This window comes from Rhipicephalus microplus, chromosome 10 (genome assembly GCF_043290135.1).
Source record: "Rhipicephalus microplus isolate Deutch F79 chromosome 10, USDA_Rmic, whole genome shotgun sequence".
In the NCBI taxonomy this organism is placed as follows: Eukaryota; Metazoa; Arthropoda; class Arachnida; order Ixodida; family Ixodidae; genus Rhipicephalus; species Rhipicephalus microplus.
In genome coordinates this window covers 2057068-2075550 of record NC_134709.1, presented here as the reverse complement: position 1 = coordinate 2075550, position 18483 = coordinate 2057068, and the positions used below count along the sequence as shown (strand labels likewise).

At 44.9% G+C, this 18483-nt stretch overlaps 1 protein-coding gene across 1 annotated transcript in view; it reads left to right on the top strand.

Annotated features, from left to right (window-relative positions):
* g (adaptor-related protein complex 3, delta 1 subunit-like garnet) overlaps positions 1-18483 on the top strand; it is a 330226-nt gene that overhangs the window by 99085 nt on the left and 212658 nt on the right. Inside the window, exon 13 of the mRNA XM_075875995.1 lies at positions 15827-15975. Within this exon, the coding sequence (XP_075732110.1) occupies positions 15827-15975 (149 nt within the window). The remainder of the gene's footprint in view (positions 1-15826; positions 15976-18483) is intronic.

The window sequence follows — 18483 nt, the reverse complement described above, 5'->3', positions numbered from 1 at the left end:
CCAATCCGAACCCTGTACTTCGCATAATTCTCATTGGGGGTACACGATCACAGTGCCAGATTGCTCTCTGGGTATTACTGTATGAAACTCTATGGCGAAACCTAAACTTTGAGATCAGCCAAGCGTGTGTTTAAAAGCGGACGCCGAGAAGGACGGAAACGATTGGCACGACAGGTCCTGGCATGCCTCCTATGCAGAAAATTTCCCATGCCGTGACATGAGCATGCACCCTCCCTGTGGTAGAGATGGATAGCGAGGAAAACGATCGAGCAGTTTTGGGGAGCCGTCCACAGATTTGGGTGTTTAGGTACGGTATTCTGGGTTTGGTGGAGTCCTCGGCAGAAGGAACTTGGCACTTTTTTGCTTGCTTGCTTGGCGAGGCATGCGCTCGGCGTGGCTGTTCATAGCATCTAAAGGTCCAAAGTTTATGCGGGAGCTGGCGAGCTGGCTCGGGCATGTCGAGGAGCACAAATTATGTGAAATATCTTTTGTTTAGTAAAGCTGGCAAAATTTTAGGGGTGCGCAAATTGTGCGAGTGAATACTGTATTGGCCTCAAATCGATTGATCATTTTTCAAGTTTAAAAGCTTGTTATATGAGCTTGTATCCTCTGAAGAGACAAATGCTTGCCTCGGTTGCTGTGAAAGTTGTCGTTTCATGGCTCCTGCTGTTTTCTGCACCACTTTGAATAGACAAACGGCTTCGGTAAAGAACGCGAAGTCTTTAATGCGATAGAAAACTCATCCTTAAACTGCTGGTCAAATAGGCAAAGCAGAATGTGTCTCGAGAAATCGAGCCGCAAATAAAAGCAGCAACTTATTCCTCATCAGTAGTAATTTTTAAACGAAGCTTGCTTTACAGGTTAACACATGCATTTTACTGATAGTCAAAGTCTGCTACTATTCAAAGTTGCTTTTAATTCCTCTGAACTTTTTTATAAAGAGAATGACAGTTGCACATGCCTTGCTTCAATTTTTGGAAATACTGTGCAGATTGGTTGGCCCATGTCAAATATGCCCATTTTTATTTGCAATATGAGACACATACTATTCTGTAACGACAGGGATGGTTCATCACATTTGCCTGTGCGTGGTCAATCAAGCGTACAATATAAGAGATGACGCAGGAGAAGATTTCAAAGAACATTTATCACAACAAGGGACTCGTTAGACTACCGCAAAACAAGCACAGAAAGAACACACTTAAACTAAATTGAAAGTCCCAATAACGCAAAGCGTCCAGTCTGTGTGAAACAACGGAAGCTCTCTGCTTGTTGAACCAGCATCTTGAGGCGACAGTCCACGCGCAGCAACAACCCTTGTCGGTAGCGAGCTCAGGCACGCAAGTGGCACGTCTTGCGTGCGGTCTCAGCAGGAGACAAGGCCTCTGTCAGGCCTCACATTTGTAGAAGGCTTTCAGCTGTCCCAGGTGTTGGCGGTGATCAAGAACCCATCAGGCCCGTCAGGACCCGTCAGGACCACCAGGCTTGCTCCAGGCCCTCTGCAAGCACAGCCACGAAACCTCCAAGACCAGTGCCTTGGTCCGGCATGACCTTTGGCTATGTCTTGCTTGGCTCTCTACGCATTCCACACGCGCTTCTTTTCCCTCTTTTTTTCTCTCGTGCGACTGCCGTACGTGCCACCTGCCGCTGGCTTGCCTTCTTGTCGTCATCTTTCTTTCTTGGACGTCCGTATGAACATTTCAATATTACCCGAAAATTTCGCACCCACACAAATTTATCCTACGAAGTTTGTTCATTCGTTATAATTCTTCCCCCTCTCAAAAAAGTTGTTTCAATAAAACAGGGTTCGTACAAGTCTGTGAAATCCTTAAAAGACCTTGATTTTGAAAAATGCATTTTCAAGGCCCTTGAAAGTCCTGGAGTTTTTTGCCATCCTTGAAAATCCTTAGATTTCGTTAGCAGTGCACTCTCGTATCGATATCGCAACCTCCTAAATTTAGATAGGTGTGTCGACCTGTCAAACTCTCGATTTCTGAAGCATTAATGCGGTGTGAGCGCACATGGTCCTAAGCAGTGAATGTGATGGCTAGAAATTAGAATGTCATACGAAAGGCAAGCAACCCCAGACATGCAACTCGCCGCTCAAGCACAAAGAACGCAGGAAAAGAAAGTACACAGGACGAGTGCTGAACAACTGTCACAGCTCAACACTGGAGGTGTGCTGCTAAAGAAACCAAGAAGGATGCTAGAAAAGAACTCACATGTATCCTCAGGATGAGTGTTAATTAACCACTGTCACAGTTGTTACTTCTTGGTTGTTGAGCAACGTGCTGCAAGTGTCAACTGTGCACAAGCCAACGCTCTTATAGGCCAACTCTAACGATATTTCGGTATCAATGGATATAAATTGAATTCACTGGGTACGTTATTTGCACGTATGCGCCATTCATGCCAAATTGCAAGCTTGAGAGTTTCGCAGATTCTCTTCAAATGTATTTTATGGCTTGCCTCAACACGCTCACCTCGTTTGCCAGAATTAATGGCAACATTGTGTGTTGACGTTGATTTTTGCCGGGCGGAAGTTAAGAACTGTTGTGTCACTGGAGCCTCCGTTTGTCTGCGTGATGAGTTAGTTTGCCGTTCCGGCACACGGGGGCTTTGATGGAATGAAGTAAATGCAGCGCACATGGCCAGATGGTCAGTGTGAAACCCGTTAACGTATGTGTGTGTGATTCAGTCCGGCGACCAGCATGGCCCAGAACTACTCGGTTTAAAGGGGCATGTCCTGCTATCTGATTATCACAAGTGGCAACGGGGGTGGTGACGAGGTCGAATGACGAACCAGACGGGCACAGCACAACCACAAGTCGTCGTGCCTGTCGTCTGGAGGTTGGATTCGTTGGACTCAAGTGCATCGAAGTGGGCGGAATACCGTGAGCGGGCCGAGCTGTACCTGTATCGTGAAAAACATCCCGAGTGACAGGCAGACAGCTGTATTGTTGACACACTGCGGTTTAGACTTCTCTGCTACGAGGCCCCCTAGCACCAAGCAGGACTGACTGAATATTTTACCACACTTGGCAAGCACTATGCCCTTCGTGTATCAGAAGTAGTGGCAAGTTTCAAGTTTTTCTCAAGGCATCGACAATAGGGGGAGACCATAGATGACTACATTGCCTTGTTGAAGAAACTAGCTGAAGACTGCAATTTTGCAACTCTTCGAGAGCGCCTGTTGCGCGACCAGATAGTCAGTGAAATCGGTGACATAAACATGGAAACACGGCTGCTGGAAATGATGTGTTTAACCTTCGAAACTGCGAAGGACACCCTCGTAGCTGTGGAGCCTGTGCACAAAGATTCACGCGCATTGAGCTGTCACCAAGTATAGCTACTATCTGACGAAGCTACGGAGCAAGCGTTGTCGCCTCGGAGAAAAATGATAGCTGTTCCTTTGTGTTGGGAGAGGTCATTCTACGCGCTGGTGTAGGCATGGCAGCACGATCTGTCACAACTGCCGCCAAAAAGGGCACCTTGCAAGAGTTTGCAAAGTTCAGCCGGGCAGTAGAAATTTTGACTGGAGTTAGTCTAGCCACAGTCAGTCTAGTCACGTGAACAACCTGGGCAACCAGCTTGTCTCTGCTGAAGAGCCCGTAGTTTTCAACTTGTGGATGCGTCACACAGCTAGTTCAGAGCCAATGCGCACAGCGGTGTAAGATAACGATGTAAAGCTCAATATTTCTTTATTTATTTTATTTATTTAAGGGGGCAGACTGGTCTTAGACATTTTTTGTTTATTTCTTCAGTGATATTGATCAAACTGCACAGGCTTATGCAGTTTTTTTTGTTGATTTCAAATATTGAATTAGTTCTTGTAACTCATCTTGTTTCTGAGATAACGTCAGGGGAGATGAGAGTTGAAAAACACAAGTTTTTTTAACATTACCGATTCTTTATTTTTGCCTGTTTGGATAAGATTAGTGCCTCTACTGTTATGAAAAAAAATACAGGTTGAGACTTAACTGGAAGTGCTTTAAGATTGCATCTAAAGAGCACAAGGTGCTTGTTAAAAGGTCCAAAGTGTTCAGTCTTTGAGCACCTTGCCGCCGATAATGCGCCGCTGCTCGCCATTGTTGATTGCATGAGCCGAAGAGTCGAGCCTCACTCTTCAAAAACCAACAGTTTCCTTTGCTGATTCAGCGCAAGAAATAAATGAAACACGCTTCTGCGCGTTTTTCGAGCGCCGCGACTGGCTTATCACGTGGTACGGATTGGGGGACCGCCATTGGCCGCTGCGCGCCTGTATGTGCTGTGAAGCCTATTTGCGGGGTCCATGTCTTGTTGAGCAGAGCAGCTGAACAATGCTTTTGTCATGTAATTATCTCCGTTATGAATGAAAAAAGCCATTGCTTGCAAGTGAAAGCTGTTGTGCGGCGTGCTCTGTAGGAATAGGCTATGAGCAACTAGTCCAATTTGCGGCAGTTGTTGGCTTGCAAAAGCCAATGCATCAAGTCATTCACACCTGTCAGCCGGAAAGTTTGGCATGCGGCAATAGATGACGTTGGTGCCAATCTTGTGAGGTTTAAAAAGCACGTAGTGAGGGAACTTAGCAGAGACGACATTGCCATTAGGTTCGACGGTATGTGGCACAAACATGGCCGCAAAATGGCATGACACTGGACTTAGTTTGGATTTTGCAGTCCTGTCAAACTTCTTCCTAGCTTGCACTTGGCACATGGCTCTGCCAGATGGAGCAGAAGTTTGGCAAGCGTTTCATGGCCCTGTCTGTTAGGATTCGGCTAAAAAAAAAGCTGAAAGGGACAAGCTTATGGTGCTGGCGTATTTTAGTGGCAGTGGCCACTACAAGAAGGATTGTTCTTTTTGGTTGTCAAATTTCATCAGGTTTAATTATATCTTTCATAAATAATAACTCAATTTTGACTTTAAAACTCGTTTTTCTCAACACAGAAATTATGCCATTTTTTTTAATGTGCCCCTCCTTTTTCGGGCACTTCTAGTGCTCGGACCTGCTTGAAATTTTGCCCAAATTTTTTCCGAAGTATGACAAATGCAATTATCTAGTTCAAATTTCAATATTTTATTGTATAATAATAAAAAAATTGTATGTAAATCTTTATTAGCATAGGTGAAATATTGGCTTTCTATGTCTATTATTTTTCACACCTATTACATATTTTGTATGTGCTTCCTAATTGGTTATTTGCATTCTACACTTTATTTCAAACATTATGAACTATGAATGATAAAAAATTACGGAAGTTCAGGGATGAAAAAAGTGGGGGGGGGGGGGGGGGCAAAAGAGTGAAGGTTTTCACTTTGTCATGTTGCAGAGCTATATGCAACTGGCAAGAAAACGAATTATATATTTGAAATCAGCATAAAAAGTTCCATAAACAGCTCGTTTCATTGCTCTAGGGTGAATATTAAAAAAAAAGTGTCTTCGAGTAACATCTCCCCTTAAGTTCACCCCCTATTGTTTAAGACTGCCATAGAAAAAAAAGTACAAATTAAGTCATATTTAAGATATGTTAACATGGACTAATGACTATAGAGTGAAAGTATGCAAGAGTTTTTTCGTTGTTGTTTTTAGGCCTTGGTTATTTTATAGCAAAATGCCCAAATTTATTTGCAAAAACAGTTGAAATTGCATTACAATTTTTATGAGTAATTAATTAAAAAGGTTTCTGCTCTAAATTCTGCTTCCACACTTGCATTCTACATACATACAGGTTTCCATTGCAAAAAGAATTATTGTTGTACCTGCCTCGGCTGCAGAGATGATATTGAGGCCTCAAAATTGAACAGTCGTAAATTTACTTTTTTGAGAAAAATGGAAAAAACTGAAAACACACAGCTTCTTCAAGAAAGCAACAATCATAGTGCGCATGTTTAGAAATCTTCATAAAGGTGCTCATAAATTCGTAGCAGAGCTTCTGACACAGGTGCCGCCCAATTATAAAGAAGCCCTGAAGTCGGTTCCCCATTTTTTTTGCAGGTTCTGCATGTTGACAGCACCAAGAATCTGGACAGTTAGCATGACATTGCACTAAAATTACCACTTCCTGGTTAGAGAAAATTTCCAGAGAGATAGAAAAATACTTGCAGAAACCAAATATGTCAATTTTAAAAAATGAATTTATTTGTAACTTTTTGGTCCCGAAGAGCAGTCTGCCCCCTTAATAGATACTGCGGGCACAAGGTCCATGCAGGGTGGGCAAAACACAATTGAAAAGTAAAATGATCTTCTTAGTTGAGCTATACAGTCTTCAGCATACATTTTTAAGTAATCCACATAATCTAATGCAAGTGTGCAAAACAAATGATACAGTGTATTAGTTTTTCCAATCATTAATCGCGCGCAGAAAAAAGAGTATTTGAATCGGTCAGTTCACGTGAAATATGGGATTAAAGCATTTGGGTGATGTTGGCGAGTAGGCCTTGTCAATTGTGGACTCAAATATGCTGCTGGATCGAGTGCAAGTTTATTGCTGAGTAGCTGTGATAGAAGGTCAAATCGCAGTTTTTACGCGATTCAGGAATGGAAATATCATTCAACTGCATCAGTTCAGCTGGTGAGTCGAAAGTAAAAAACTTATTGTAAACAATTCAGATAGCTTGTCTTTGCATTCATTCAAGGTTTTATATGTTACATTGAGTGTAGAGTATATAGAGTTGGACACCAGCGCTAGTGTGTTGACCATTAATGATGGAAAATCCGGCAAGTTTTTTCCGTCGGTGCCGTTGGAGCTATCAAGTGTACAGCTGAGAAGTTTTTTTCAGTGACACGAAATTTGTCCAGGGAAAGCCAGAAGCACTGGTTAAACAAGGTGACCGCTGTGTTTTGTGAAAAGGGCGTGTCCTACGCTGTTTGGACAAAGCTGGATGAAGGCCTTTAAGCTAGGCATCGCTCAGATAGAAGGATTCAACGTCTTGAAGTCTACGGAAAGCCTGGTAAGCCAATATCATGGATTTTTTTCAAAGCAGCTTTGCACGTTTCACGGCATTGCAGCTAATATATCGTACAAAAGGGTGCGAAGCCACGTTTTGTCAAGGCACGTCTGATACCATTTGCTTTGAAGAATAGGATTCTTGAAGAACTGCAGAGGATGGAACGAGCAGGCGTTGCCAAACCCGTAAAATCTTCTCAGTGGGCCGTGCCCATCGTTCCTGTATAAGCGAAACGGCCGGGTTCGAGCCTGCGGCGATTTTAATACTGCCGTAAACCCTGTGACAGTCCTTGAGTCCTGCTCCATTCCTAGCCCCGCCGCGGTGGTCTAGTGGCTAAGGTACTTATGCTGCTGACCCGCAGGTCGCCGGTTCAAATCCCGGCTGCGGCGGCTGCATTTCCGATGGAGGCGGAAATGTTGTAGGCCCGTGTGCTCAGATTTGGGTGCACGTTAAAGAACCCCAAGTGGTCGAAATTTCTGGAGCCCTCCACTACGGCGTCTCTCATAATCATATGGTGGTTTTGGGACGTTAAACCCCACATATCGATCAATCAATGCTCCATTCCTAGGATTGAGGAACTTTTCGTGCAGCTTACAGGAGTCAAGAAGTTCACAAAGCTCGACTTGCAAGATGCCTACCAGCAGGTCCCACTCGTTGAGGAGTGCCAAGAGATAGTCACCACTGAAACTCTGAAGTGTTTGTACTGATTTATAAAGCTGCCATTTGAGGTTTCATCTTCTCCGGCTATATTTCAACGAGAGATGGAGAATGTTTGGACGACCTTAATCGTGTCGTAGTGTACTTTGACGATATTCTGGTCACAGCAACCAGTGACAAAGAGCATTGAGAAAGTTTGGGCCGAGTGTGTGATCGCCTGAAAATTGCGGGACTGCTGCTAAAGTTATGCTAGTTTGAATTCTTGAAACTGGAAGTACAGTACTTGGGCCATATCATTAGTCCGGCTGGACTGCGTCCAAACCCGGCTAAGACTGAAGCAGTGCTGGAAGCCCCTGCACCCCGAGCGGTCAAAGACCTTCAGAGTTACCTCGGGTTGGTTAATTTTTACAGGTTTTTGCCAAACCCTTCTGCCGTGTTATGGCTGCTCAATAGCTTGTTGGCATTGGGAATGCCATGTTGCTGGGAAACAGATGAGGAGCAGGAATTTCGGAGAAGCAAAAAGCTATTGGCCTCTGCTGCTATAGTGGCATACTTTGACCCAGAAAAGCCAACTCTGCTTGTCACTGATGCATCTCCCTTCGGTATTGGAGCAGTATTAGTGCAACGAGAGTCATCTAAAGAGAAGCGCTCCATTGGTTCTCCCTCCCGCAGCCTGGTAATCATGGAGACAAACTACAGCCAATCAGATAAGGAGGCATTGAGCCTTGTTTTTGGCGTTACAAAGTTCAGGCAGTACTTGTAGGGCCGGCATTTGGAGGCCGTCACAGATCAAAAACTGCTGCTCGGCCTGCTCGCAGCAGACACACCTGCTCCCAAATTCTCCGAGAGTGTTAAGGTGGGCCTCGCTGTTGCCAGGGTACAGCTACAACCTGAAGTATAGGCCGGGCTTACAAATTGCACATGCTGATGAGTTAAGCCGGCAACTTCTGCCAATTGCCGATTTTGTTGTTGACTGCCCTGCTGAAGTGTTGATGCTGGAAGGTGTATACGCCGGGGTGCTGTCGTCAAATGCTGTTGTGGCAGTCATCTTCAGAGACCCAATGCTATCGCAAGTAAAAGCAGCATTGTGGTCAGGCTGCCAGATAAACCTAGGGCCAGAGGGAAGACCCTACGAGACGTGCTTTCATGAGATGAGTGTGCAAGGGAGCTGTCTAATGTGAGGCAACAGAGTCAATGTTCAAAACTCCTCCAGTCGCTGCATGAGAGTCATCCAGGACTGTCCAAAATGAAGGCAGTTGCGTGTGGTCATGTGTGGTGGCCTAGCTTGGATAATGACATTGCGATAACCATTCAAGAGTGCCGTATTTGCCAGGAACATGAAAGAGTGTCACAATCGGGGCCTGTCATGCCCTGGCCATTCCCGGATAAACCGCGGTCACGGCTGCATGTGGACTTTGCTGGCCCTTACAGGAACACCTATTTCTTTATTGCAGTTGATGCGTTCTCAAAGTGGATCAAAGTGTTCCCAGTTTCCACACCGTCAGCTGAAGAAACTATTTCCTGCATGGCAATTATGTCTGCAAACCAAGGCCTTCCGGATGTGGTCGTGTCGGATAATGAGCCAGCGTTTACCAGTGAGCTCTACTCCACACTCAAGAAAAGCGAAGTGAGGCGAATGCTGGTGTCCCCATATCATCCAGCGTCAAATGGTGTTACAGAGCAGGCAGTGCAGACTGTCGAAAATAACTTGTGGAAGGCTAGCCCTGGAGAGATTCAATGTTTGCACATTGAATCACACAGCGGTCACCTAAAATTGTCCGCAATGCTTCTGACCTACAGGTGTACGCCTCACTCGGTTACAGGTTGCTGCCGTCGGAGCTGTTGTTGGGACGAAAGCTGAAGACTGCGTTAAACCTCCTACACCCAGACCATAAGGTGCTGCAGAAGCAACTTAAGCAGAAAGTCATATGAGACCAAAGAACAAGACCAGGGTTATGGGTCACCCTGGTGACCAGGTGTTCACAAGGAACTTCCGTCCAGGTTCTGCGTGGCTGCCTGCAATCGTCACCAAACAATGCACTTCATTCATGGATGTTCTACTGGAGGACGGATGGCATTTGACTTGACATCTGGATCGCATCCGCCAGCCCCGTGAGGAACTGAGTGCAGACAATCAAAAGTCGGGCAACCCCGTAGTTACAGGTCTTGCTTCAGGCTTAGATGTGGGTGAGAGGCAGCCAACTCCGAATCGTCTTCACGACGCAGAGTCTAGGCAAGATCCCAGGAAAGATGTGGTGAGGGAAACCGTTGCTGTCACAGCACCCGGTACTCCTGTCCTGTGTCGAAGTACCAGAATTTGTCGACCAGTATAGCAATACTCACCTTAAACAATTGTTTGCATCCATCAATAAAGAGGGGAGGGATGTGATGAGTTTGTCGTTCCGGCACCAGGGGGCGTCGATGTTTGGAATGACGTAAATACAGTGCGCATGGCCTGACAGTTGGTGTGAAACCCACTAAATTACGTGTGATTTGGTCCGCCAACCGGCATGGCCCAGGACTACCCGGCTATCACAGTCTGCTATGGATTGTGTCGGTTTGGCCGGCACCTCCTTGTTTAAGTGTGCAATTCCTTTTCTGTGTTGGTGGGCGTGTGGTAGGCAGCAAGTGGTTGTGAGTTACATACAATTCGCCGTGTGTTCACCATAACAACGCGAGCGTTTTAGCCGACCGTGGCGGACAGCGTGGACAGGTAGTGCCATTTGGCGGGAATTATGCGCCATCAGCCATGTTCAGGCAAATCATTACGTCACACGCAGAAGCGCACCCGGTTGGATTTCGGTTTCGGTATTAGTTTTTAGTAATTAAATATTTTCAAATCGGTTAAGCATTCTTGCTATCGAGCGTGGTGACAAAGAGCATAACAGCATTATTACCCTTACAAAGACAAAAAATCGCAACACCCGGACTTTAATGGGGTGGTGCCATCAAATTTCAAGGCTATAGCAAGCACCGTGTGGGTCTTCTCTTTATAGGCAAGGATACTCCACATGAATTGTTGGACTACGGAAACATTTAGAAAATATTTTAAGTCACTTCCCAAGTGTATCTAATGCTCATTCTCCTAATCAGGGCCCATCGCAAGGGTGTCCAACGCTAACAAAGGTCTATGGAAAGGGCAACGAAAGTTTTAGTGAGGTCATACCAGATCTGCAGTCAGATGAGTGACTTCCGGACTTCCGCCACGTACCTACCGGCAAAGCATAGCGGTTGCTGCAGCTAGCGGTGCATTCGTTTTGCAGGTACTTGTGTGGCACATGGGTGCGAGAGCTGATGATACTCAGCATGGCGCGTGCAAAGCTTCGTGATCGCGTGACTAAGTCAGCTACACTGCTACGTACCTGCTCAACTCTGTGCCCACAAACAGGAAGTGAGAATTGTTCATATCAATGAGGGGACAAATTATTTTTAATTTGGTGCGTGTATCATGCTTATTGGAGCTATAATTTAAGCTTGCAGCAAAGAACGCTCAAACCACAGATGTTGTGGCACCACCCCTTTAAGGCCTGACTACACATACGCAGTGAAGCCCGTCAGCACGAAACTTATTGACACAGACAGCATTGTGCCCTGTCTCTATGGAAAAGTGAAGGAGAGAGTGCGAAAAGTTATTCAGGCTACATTTTTGTCATGATTATGATATCTATATATTTATTGTAAGTGCAATAAAATTGGTCAATTTTGAAAATTTTAGAGTGAAAAATTCTAACTTAGCATGCTGCTTTGAGTCCTTGAAATACTTGCAATAGGTCGTGGAAATTCCTTGAATATCCTTGAATTTTCGCTTTGGAAACCTGTACGAACACTGATAAAATATAGAAGTGTAGCGTTTCGGGCTAGTTGGTATGACATGACGATCGTGCGAGATCAGAATGACAACAAAGGGACTAGAAGAAGACCAGCGCTAACCTTTTTTTTTCTAACGAATCATCTTCTTGTCCCTTTGTTGTCATTCTGATCTCGCGCTATAACAATCATCAGGCCTGGTAAAACAACTTGCTCACAGTGCTGACTACTGACAACAGAAAACACTATTTACAATGTGCTCATTCAAAGACATCCTGTCGGTAATGTGATTTGATTCCCTTCTGTTGATGTCTTTTGAGGAAGTTGGCGTGAAATAAGCTAACTCGTGACCCCAGGTCTACCAGATAATTATTGCCATTGCGCTTCTCTATGACTGTAAAAGGACCTTCCCAAGTGAGGATTAGCTAATTGTTTTCTGATGGACGGAGCAGCAACGCTTGCTTGCCTGCAGACAGCTGTCGAGGTCTTGTCTTCTTTGGCGACGCCTTTGTTTTCTGAAGCTCTTCGTGAGCTATCTTGCAAGTGTTTTGTAGCCTCTCTTGTAACTAGATGATGAATCTATACATAGTCTTGATCTCGGCATCTAGATTGTCGTTTCGCCACAATTACTTGAGGATGGACATTAGGCCACGCACGAATCGTCCATACAAAAGATCAAACAGGGAAAACCAATGGCTAGATTGCGTGAGCTCACGATAAGCAAACGAAAGAGGAGCCAAATATCTGTCCTATTCTTTAGGACACTTCTGACACATTCGCCAATTCTCTTCTCGAGTGTCCCATTGAGTCTTTCAAGAAGTCCGCTTGCTCTGGGGTGGTTAGTCTTTGTGGGCAGTTGTCGACATGACAGTAATTGTCCCAGTATTTATCAGGCTGTATGTGAATGCGTTGCCACGTCACTCATTATCTCCTGCGGGACCCTAACGCAAGCGAACATTTCTCTGAGTTTTCTGCTGCCGTGCTGTTTCAACGTTGGGCAAGGCTACGACCTCTGCTTAGCACGTGGCAATGTCTATCATTGTCGGAACATATGAACATATGTTTCCGTTTTTAGAAGTTGGAACCAGTGGACCGATACTGATGATCGCAACTCCTTGAAATGACGTCCAGATTTCAAGCATATTTTTCAAGTGCGCAAACGACCTACCAGGTGCTTCGGTGCCGCACGCTGACATATATCACATAATTTAACCAAGCACGGGACGTCTGCTGGAACTCCGGCCAATAAAATTCCTCTAGGACAATCTGTTGTCCTCTCGTGCCCCTGATGTCCAGCGAGCACTCCCTTGCGTGCGATCTTCGTTACTGTGGACCGTAGCTTCTTTGGAACCATCACTTACTCAAAGTTTCGCCGTTCTGCAGTCCAACAAAGCCAGAAATGGAATCTGTTGATCAGCACTAACTTTAAGGTAGCTTGTTTCCTGGAAGTAGTTGTATGGTCCACTGCTTAAAAACAAGCTTCCAGTGCCGGATCTGTTCTCTGCTATTCCCACAGTTTTTCTGGACTGATGTCTAATGGGTTGACTTGTGGTACGGGTGATTTCCTTTGCTCCTTTGCAGTCTTTCTTGTAGCAGCTGTCTCTTTTTACTTCCTGCGCTTTGTCGTTGAATTTTTTCCTTCTTTTGGGGGGGAAATCCATTTGTGCTTTGTCGCTGAACTTTTCTCTTTCTCCTTTGCTAAATCCGTTTGCTTGGACTCTGGGTTGGCAATAGGGACAGCACCCTAGATGTTGCCAAGGATAACACCATACAGAGGGTACTCCATTCAAACAGTGACAGCAACTCCCATGAAAAACTTGGAATCGATGAATACCTTGGCCTCTGGCAAACTCTGTTTAGACCTGTCGTGTAGACACATAGCATGGCGATTACCAGCCAGCTTGGAGTCTGGAACGAGGTACCTTTTCACTACAACTGTGTTGCAGCTGAAACTGCAAAGAGCAGTTGCCACGTTCCCTTAAAGATGACCCGTGACCATCGGCATCTGTTGGCTCCCTCCACAGAACGTTGTACAGCTCTGAGCAATGTCAAACATATTATGCCCGTTACATTCACTTTGCTGGAAGGCTTTGGCTTTTCCTGCTCACTCTGCATGTGGAAATGTCTGAGCTAATAGTACTCATGTCTGAGCTAATAGTAGTAATAGTAATAGTCACGCCAGAGCTAATAGTACACACGTGGCCGGTCTGCTTACATATCCAGCATGGTGATAGCTTCGATGCTCTAGATCTTGTCCAACAGTAGGAAGCTTTATGTCCCGGCTTGCTGCAAAGAAAGCAGAGAGGTTTTTAGGGGCGAAGCTCCTTAAGGCGTCACCCGATTACCACCCGATTAATACAGAAGGCGTCTTCTGTATTAACCACCTCTATCGAGTATGTGCCACTGGGGAGTTCAGTTCTTGGAGTGTTCGCTAGATGATGGTACTTGTATATAATAAATATATAAAGATGCGAGATAATGGTACTTCGAGTGTTCACTAAACGGACGGATCGACTCTCTGATGGCTGCATGGACGAATGGAAGCAAGAACGAATGGACGGACAGAAGCACGGATGGACTTACGTACGCTTCGCATATGGTGTGATTTTAGGGGTGAAGCTCCTTAGGGTGTGGGTCTGTCCATCCTCTGTTGGTGTATGTAGCCACCAGTGACCTGTCCCGCTACTTGCGGTTGTCGGACTCGCCTGCTCTGCTTTTAACACATGCCATGGCGCTTCCAGGAGCTCTGCCTCTATACACGCTAATTCTCCCGCCTGTGCCGCTACCTTCGCTACTTCCCGCTCGCTTATCTCTCATGTCTTCCTGTTCTGCACTAACTTATGCTCTCCACTCAGTCCCATCTCCTTTCCTATTTCAACAGGTGTTCTCTTTTCGTCCATTATCTCCCCTGCAAACAAGCAACATGAGGCTCAAAGATGTACAGGAGAGCTTAGTCCTGTCTCACGGACACCAGGAAATTGTAACAACGGGTGGTTCGTCACGTCAGCCCGTGCGTGATCGACGGAACTAACTATAAGAAATGACGCAGGAGTAGATTTCAAACAACATTTATCACAACAGCGGACTCGAAAGACTACCACGAAAACAAGCACAGAAAGAACACACTTGAACTTAACTGAAAGGTGGCACGGGACGTGCCACCTGCTTGCCTGAGCTCACTATCGACAAGGATTGTCACTGCGCGTGGACCGTCGCCTCTTCCAGACGCTGATTCTGTAGACCAGACGCTGGTTCATGTAGACTGAACACTCCGCGTTATTAGGACTTTCAGTTTAGTCTAAGTGTGTTCTTTTTTTGCTTGTTTTCCTGGTTGTCCATCAAGTACGTTGTTGTAATAAATGTTCTTTAAAATCTTCTTGTGCGTCATCTCTTATCGTACGCTTCGTTGACCACACACAGGCAAATGTGATGAACCACTACTGCCATTACATATTCAAATTCGATTCGAAATTATTCCACCAATTTGCTTCGAATTATTTTTGAACCTCGAATTTACCATTCGAACAAGGCTAATGAAAGTGTGTGTACTTCTGTTCAGGTGCACATTAAAAAAAAACAAAATAAACAAGATGGTTCTTTGCCACAGTGTGATAATATTGCCACGCTACTTTCTGTTTTCACGTAACCAACCTGTGACCTGTAACCACTGCCATGCACACGCCATGCCAATATGTCGAACAAGCACAATTATTTTAGGGGGTTTAGATAATGCTTGAGCTCATATTCCGAACAGTACAGTTTTTTCTGAAACTAATGCGACCTCCAACGACAAAGCTGGGATTTTCTATGCCACTTGTATAAATCCCATGAAAATATAAGGGTGCTTTTTTCTTTGTTACACAGAATATTAATGAGAACAATGATGCCAAGGAAAGTACAGGGGATGTTGTTTGTAGCAATTGTGATGTGCAAAGTGGACGAAAAGATTCGCCGGCAGGGATTGAACCTGCGACTTTCAGATAGTGTGGTCAATGCTCATTCACTGAGCTATGGAGGCGGTCATCTACCCATTCACTTTGTGGGGTATGCATGTGCATTTAAAATCAAAGCATGTTTGTCAGTGCCACTGGTAGCCTTGATGGCACGTGCAAGACCATCTTTTCTTTTTTTGTCCTTTGGTATCATGTAGTACGTGATGTTATTACGAGAAGGCAGCTGAGCAGTAACCCTTCGCATACTACCTGAAAGCGTTGAGTCTGCCAGAGCAAGGCCCTCACAATGAACATATTAAAAGGGAAGTATATTTTATGAGCAACTCGAAGTGAGCTCCACATTTCTTGCCAACCTCTAGTTAGAAGTGGAAGGATTTTCATTGTGAGCTGTGACGTTCTCTCCCCCTACCTGTTGATTGAGTGCTAATAAAGCAACATGGAGTTTTCATTTACGAGGTGTGTGTCTGGCATCTCTTGTGCAGGTGTCGAAGAAGAACCTGATGGAGATAGTGAAAAAGTTGATGGTCCACATGGATCGGGCAGAAGGAACCACCTACCGAGATGAGCTTTTGTCCAAGATAATAGACATCTGTTCCCAAAACAACTACCAGTACATCACGAATTTTGAATGGTAAGCACAGGGCAACTTCAATTGTAGTATAACGTGGTGTCATTTGGCACCTAACAAAGAATGAGTGGGTAGGTTGACTTCAAGACATGGAGGACATTTAAAAAAAAAAAAAACGCCAAGCCTGCGCAGAAGGCCCAGCACAGTCACAGTGAAAGCCAGATGAGCGGCCTTTTAGAGCCTTTTCGAGACACTCATTTGGTAACTGCTGCAAGCACACTTGCTTGATGCCCACTACGGCATTAATAGTAAAAATTTTAGGGTAGTAGGCCGCCATTCGCCATGCTATTTTTCATCATTTTTCTGAAAAACGTGGTATCCCCTAAACTATCGCGAGGAATATTGTGCCAATTGTTCATGCAACGGCTGACGACGATGAGGAATTGTGCCTGAAGTGGGTATGTGCCACAGTTAATAGCTGAACTAGAAGAAGCTTTCCTAATGAGTTGGAGCATTGCACGACCCACTCGTTACTCTATTCGCATTGTGCGATGATTGCTTGTTTTTTCGCTGTCTTAAAACGTTTTTAAGTCGTATTAACGCGATTGCTTTCCCGACATCAAACCTGCCTAAGGCAAGTTTGCCAATAATTCTCAAGCACCGGCGTGGCTCAGTGGTAGAATACTGGGCTGGCAACCATTCGCTTTGAGTTTGAGCCCCACTGTGTCATTGGTTTAAATATTTACTAATTTCGCGCAATGTGGTTGTGGACACCAGCAGCGGCTGTGGCAGCGGACAACTACGGCGCTGCGCAAGCCCCCAGTTGTGATCTCATAACAGCTTTTGCTATTAAAAGCTGCCAGGCCTGCGTGCAATGCACAGCGAAATCACAGCAAATGCCGGAAGTGTGGCCTTTCAGAGCCTTTTTTTAAACACTCTTTGAGTGATTGTTACAAGCGCACTGGCAGGGTACCCACTATGCCTTGCCCTGCCATGGTGGTCCTGTGGCTAAGGTACTTGGCTGCTGACCCGCAGGTCGCGAAATCGAATTCCGGCTGTGGCGGCTGCATTTCCGATGGAGGCGAAAATGTTGTAGGCCCGTGTGCTGTGATTTGGGTGCACGTTAAATAACCCCAACTGGTCAAAATTTCCGGAGCCCTCCACTACGGCATGTCTCATAATAATATGGTGGTTTTGGGACATTAAACCCCACATATCAATATCATCACCCACTGTCATAAATTATCATAATTTTTTTGTAGCGGGAGGGCATTCACTATGCCATCCTTCGTTATTCTTCGAAGAAGCGTGGTACCCACTACAGACTTGCATGGAATTTCGTGCAATTTTTTTATGGTGTAGCTATTGACAATGAAGAATTATGCCTGAAGAAGGTTTGGAGCATTGAACAACCCACTTGGTATGGAATTCACATTGTATGACACCCTATTGTTCCTTGGCTATTTTAAAATGCTTTATTACTCATACTATATTTATTCCTTTCCCGACATCAAGCCTGCCTAGGATCAGTTTGCAACACAGTTTTAAGCACTGCTATGGCTCACTGGGCTGGCACGCACAGGACCCAAGTTCGAATCCCATTGTGACCTTAGTGTTTTTTATTCCCCAAGTTTTTTTCTCATTTCGCGTGATAGTGGATACGGGCAGTGGTGAGGGCGCACGCGACCCTTGTTGTGATCTCATAGCAGCTTTTGCTGTAAAAAATAAGACTGCCGCGGCTGGGACCAAACCCACGTTTAAAAGTCATGGGTTTGATCCCAGCTGCAGCAGTTTCATTCCAATGGAGATGAAATGATACAGGCCTGTGCACTGTGCGATGTCAAGGCACATTAAAGAACACCAGATGGTCAAAGTTTTTAGAACCCTCTACTACGGCGTCTCTTGTAATCATATGGTGGTTTTGAGATGTAAATACGCCAGATATTCTTACATTTGAACCCCTTTATAAGAGACACTCGTATAAGAAACAGATGGGTAAAAAATGACACCAGTGTGCTGACAGTAAAATACAGGTTGGTAAGGAAATGAATACAAGGTACCTTGCTTATAAGAGACATTGTCACAAATTTTGTCTCGGAAGCGCTTGCGAAGGATGGATTTGAAAGAAACGGGAGACGCGTGTAGCAAGACAATTACACTTCATCACCCAAAACAGAAAGAACAATACACAGAATTCAGGTTAAAGCACTCAATAGCCCAATAACACCCATTAACTCAACAAAACTCATTAACTCAATAACAATCGATAACTTAGCTTGTACTAGTGTGGCAAATATGGAAACGATAACAGAAAGACGACACAGATGTCAAGAAAGGTAGGCACTAAACTTTCAACTGTTTATTTCATGCATATTACACCCATCTTATACATGCGTAAAAACACAACTCATCTTGCATGTGGTCTCATTAAAAAAAAAAAATGTCACTTCTTTATTCGGTAGTGCAAATGATGGCAAGCTCACACACAAATTTCTTATATCTGCTATAGCTTCGCTTTATTCAATTTCACATGGCAGCTGATTCCGAGACCGGCCGATAACGTTGCAGCTG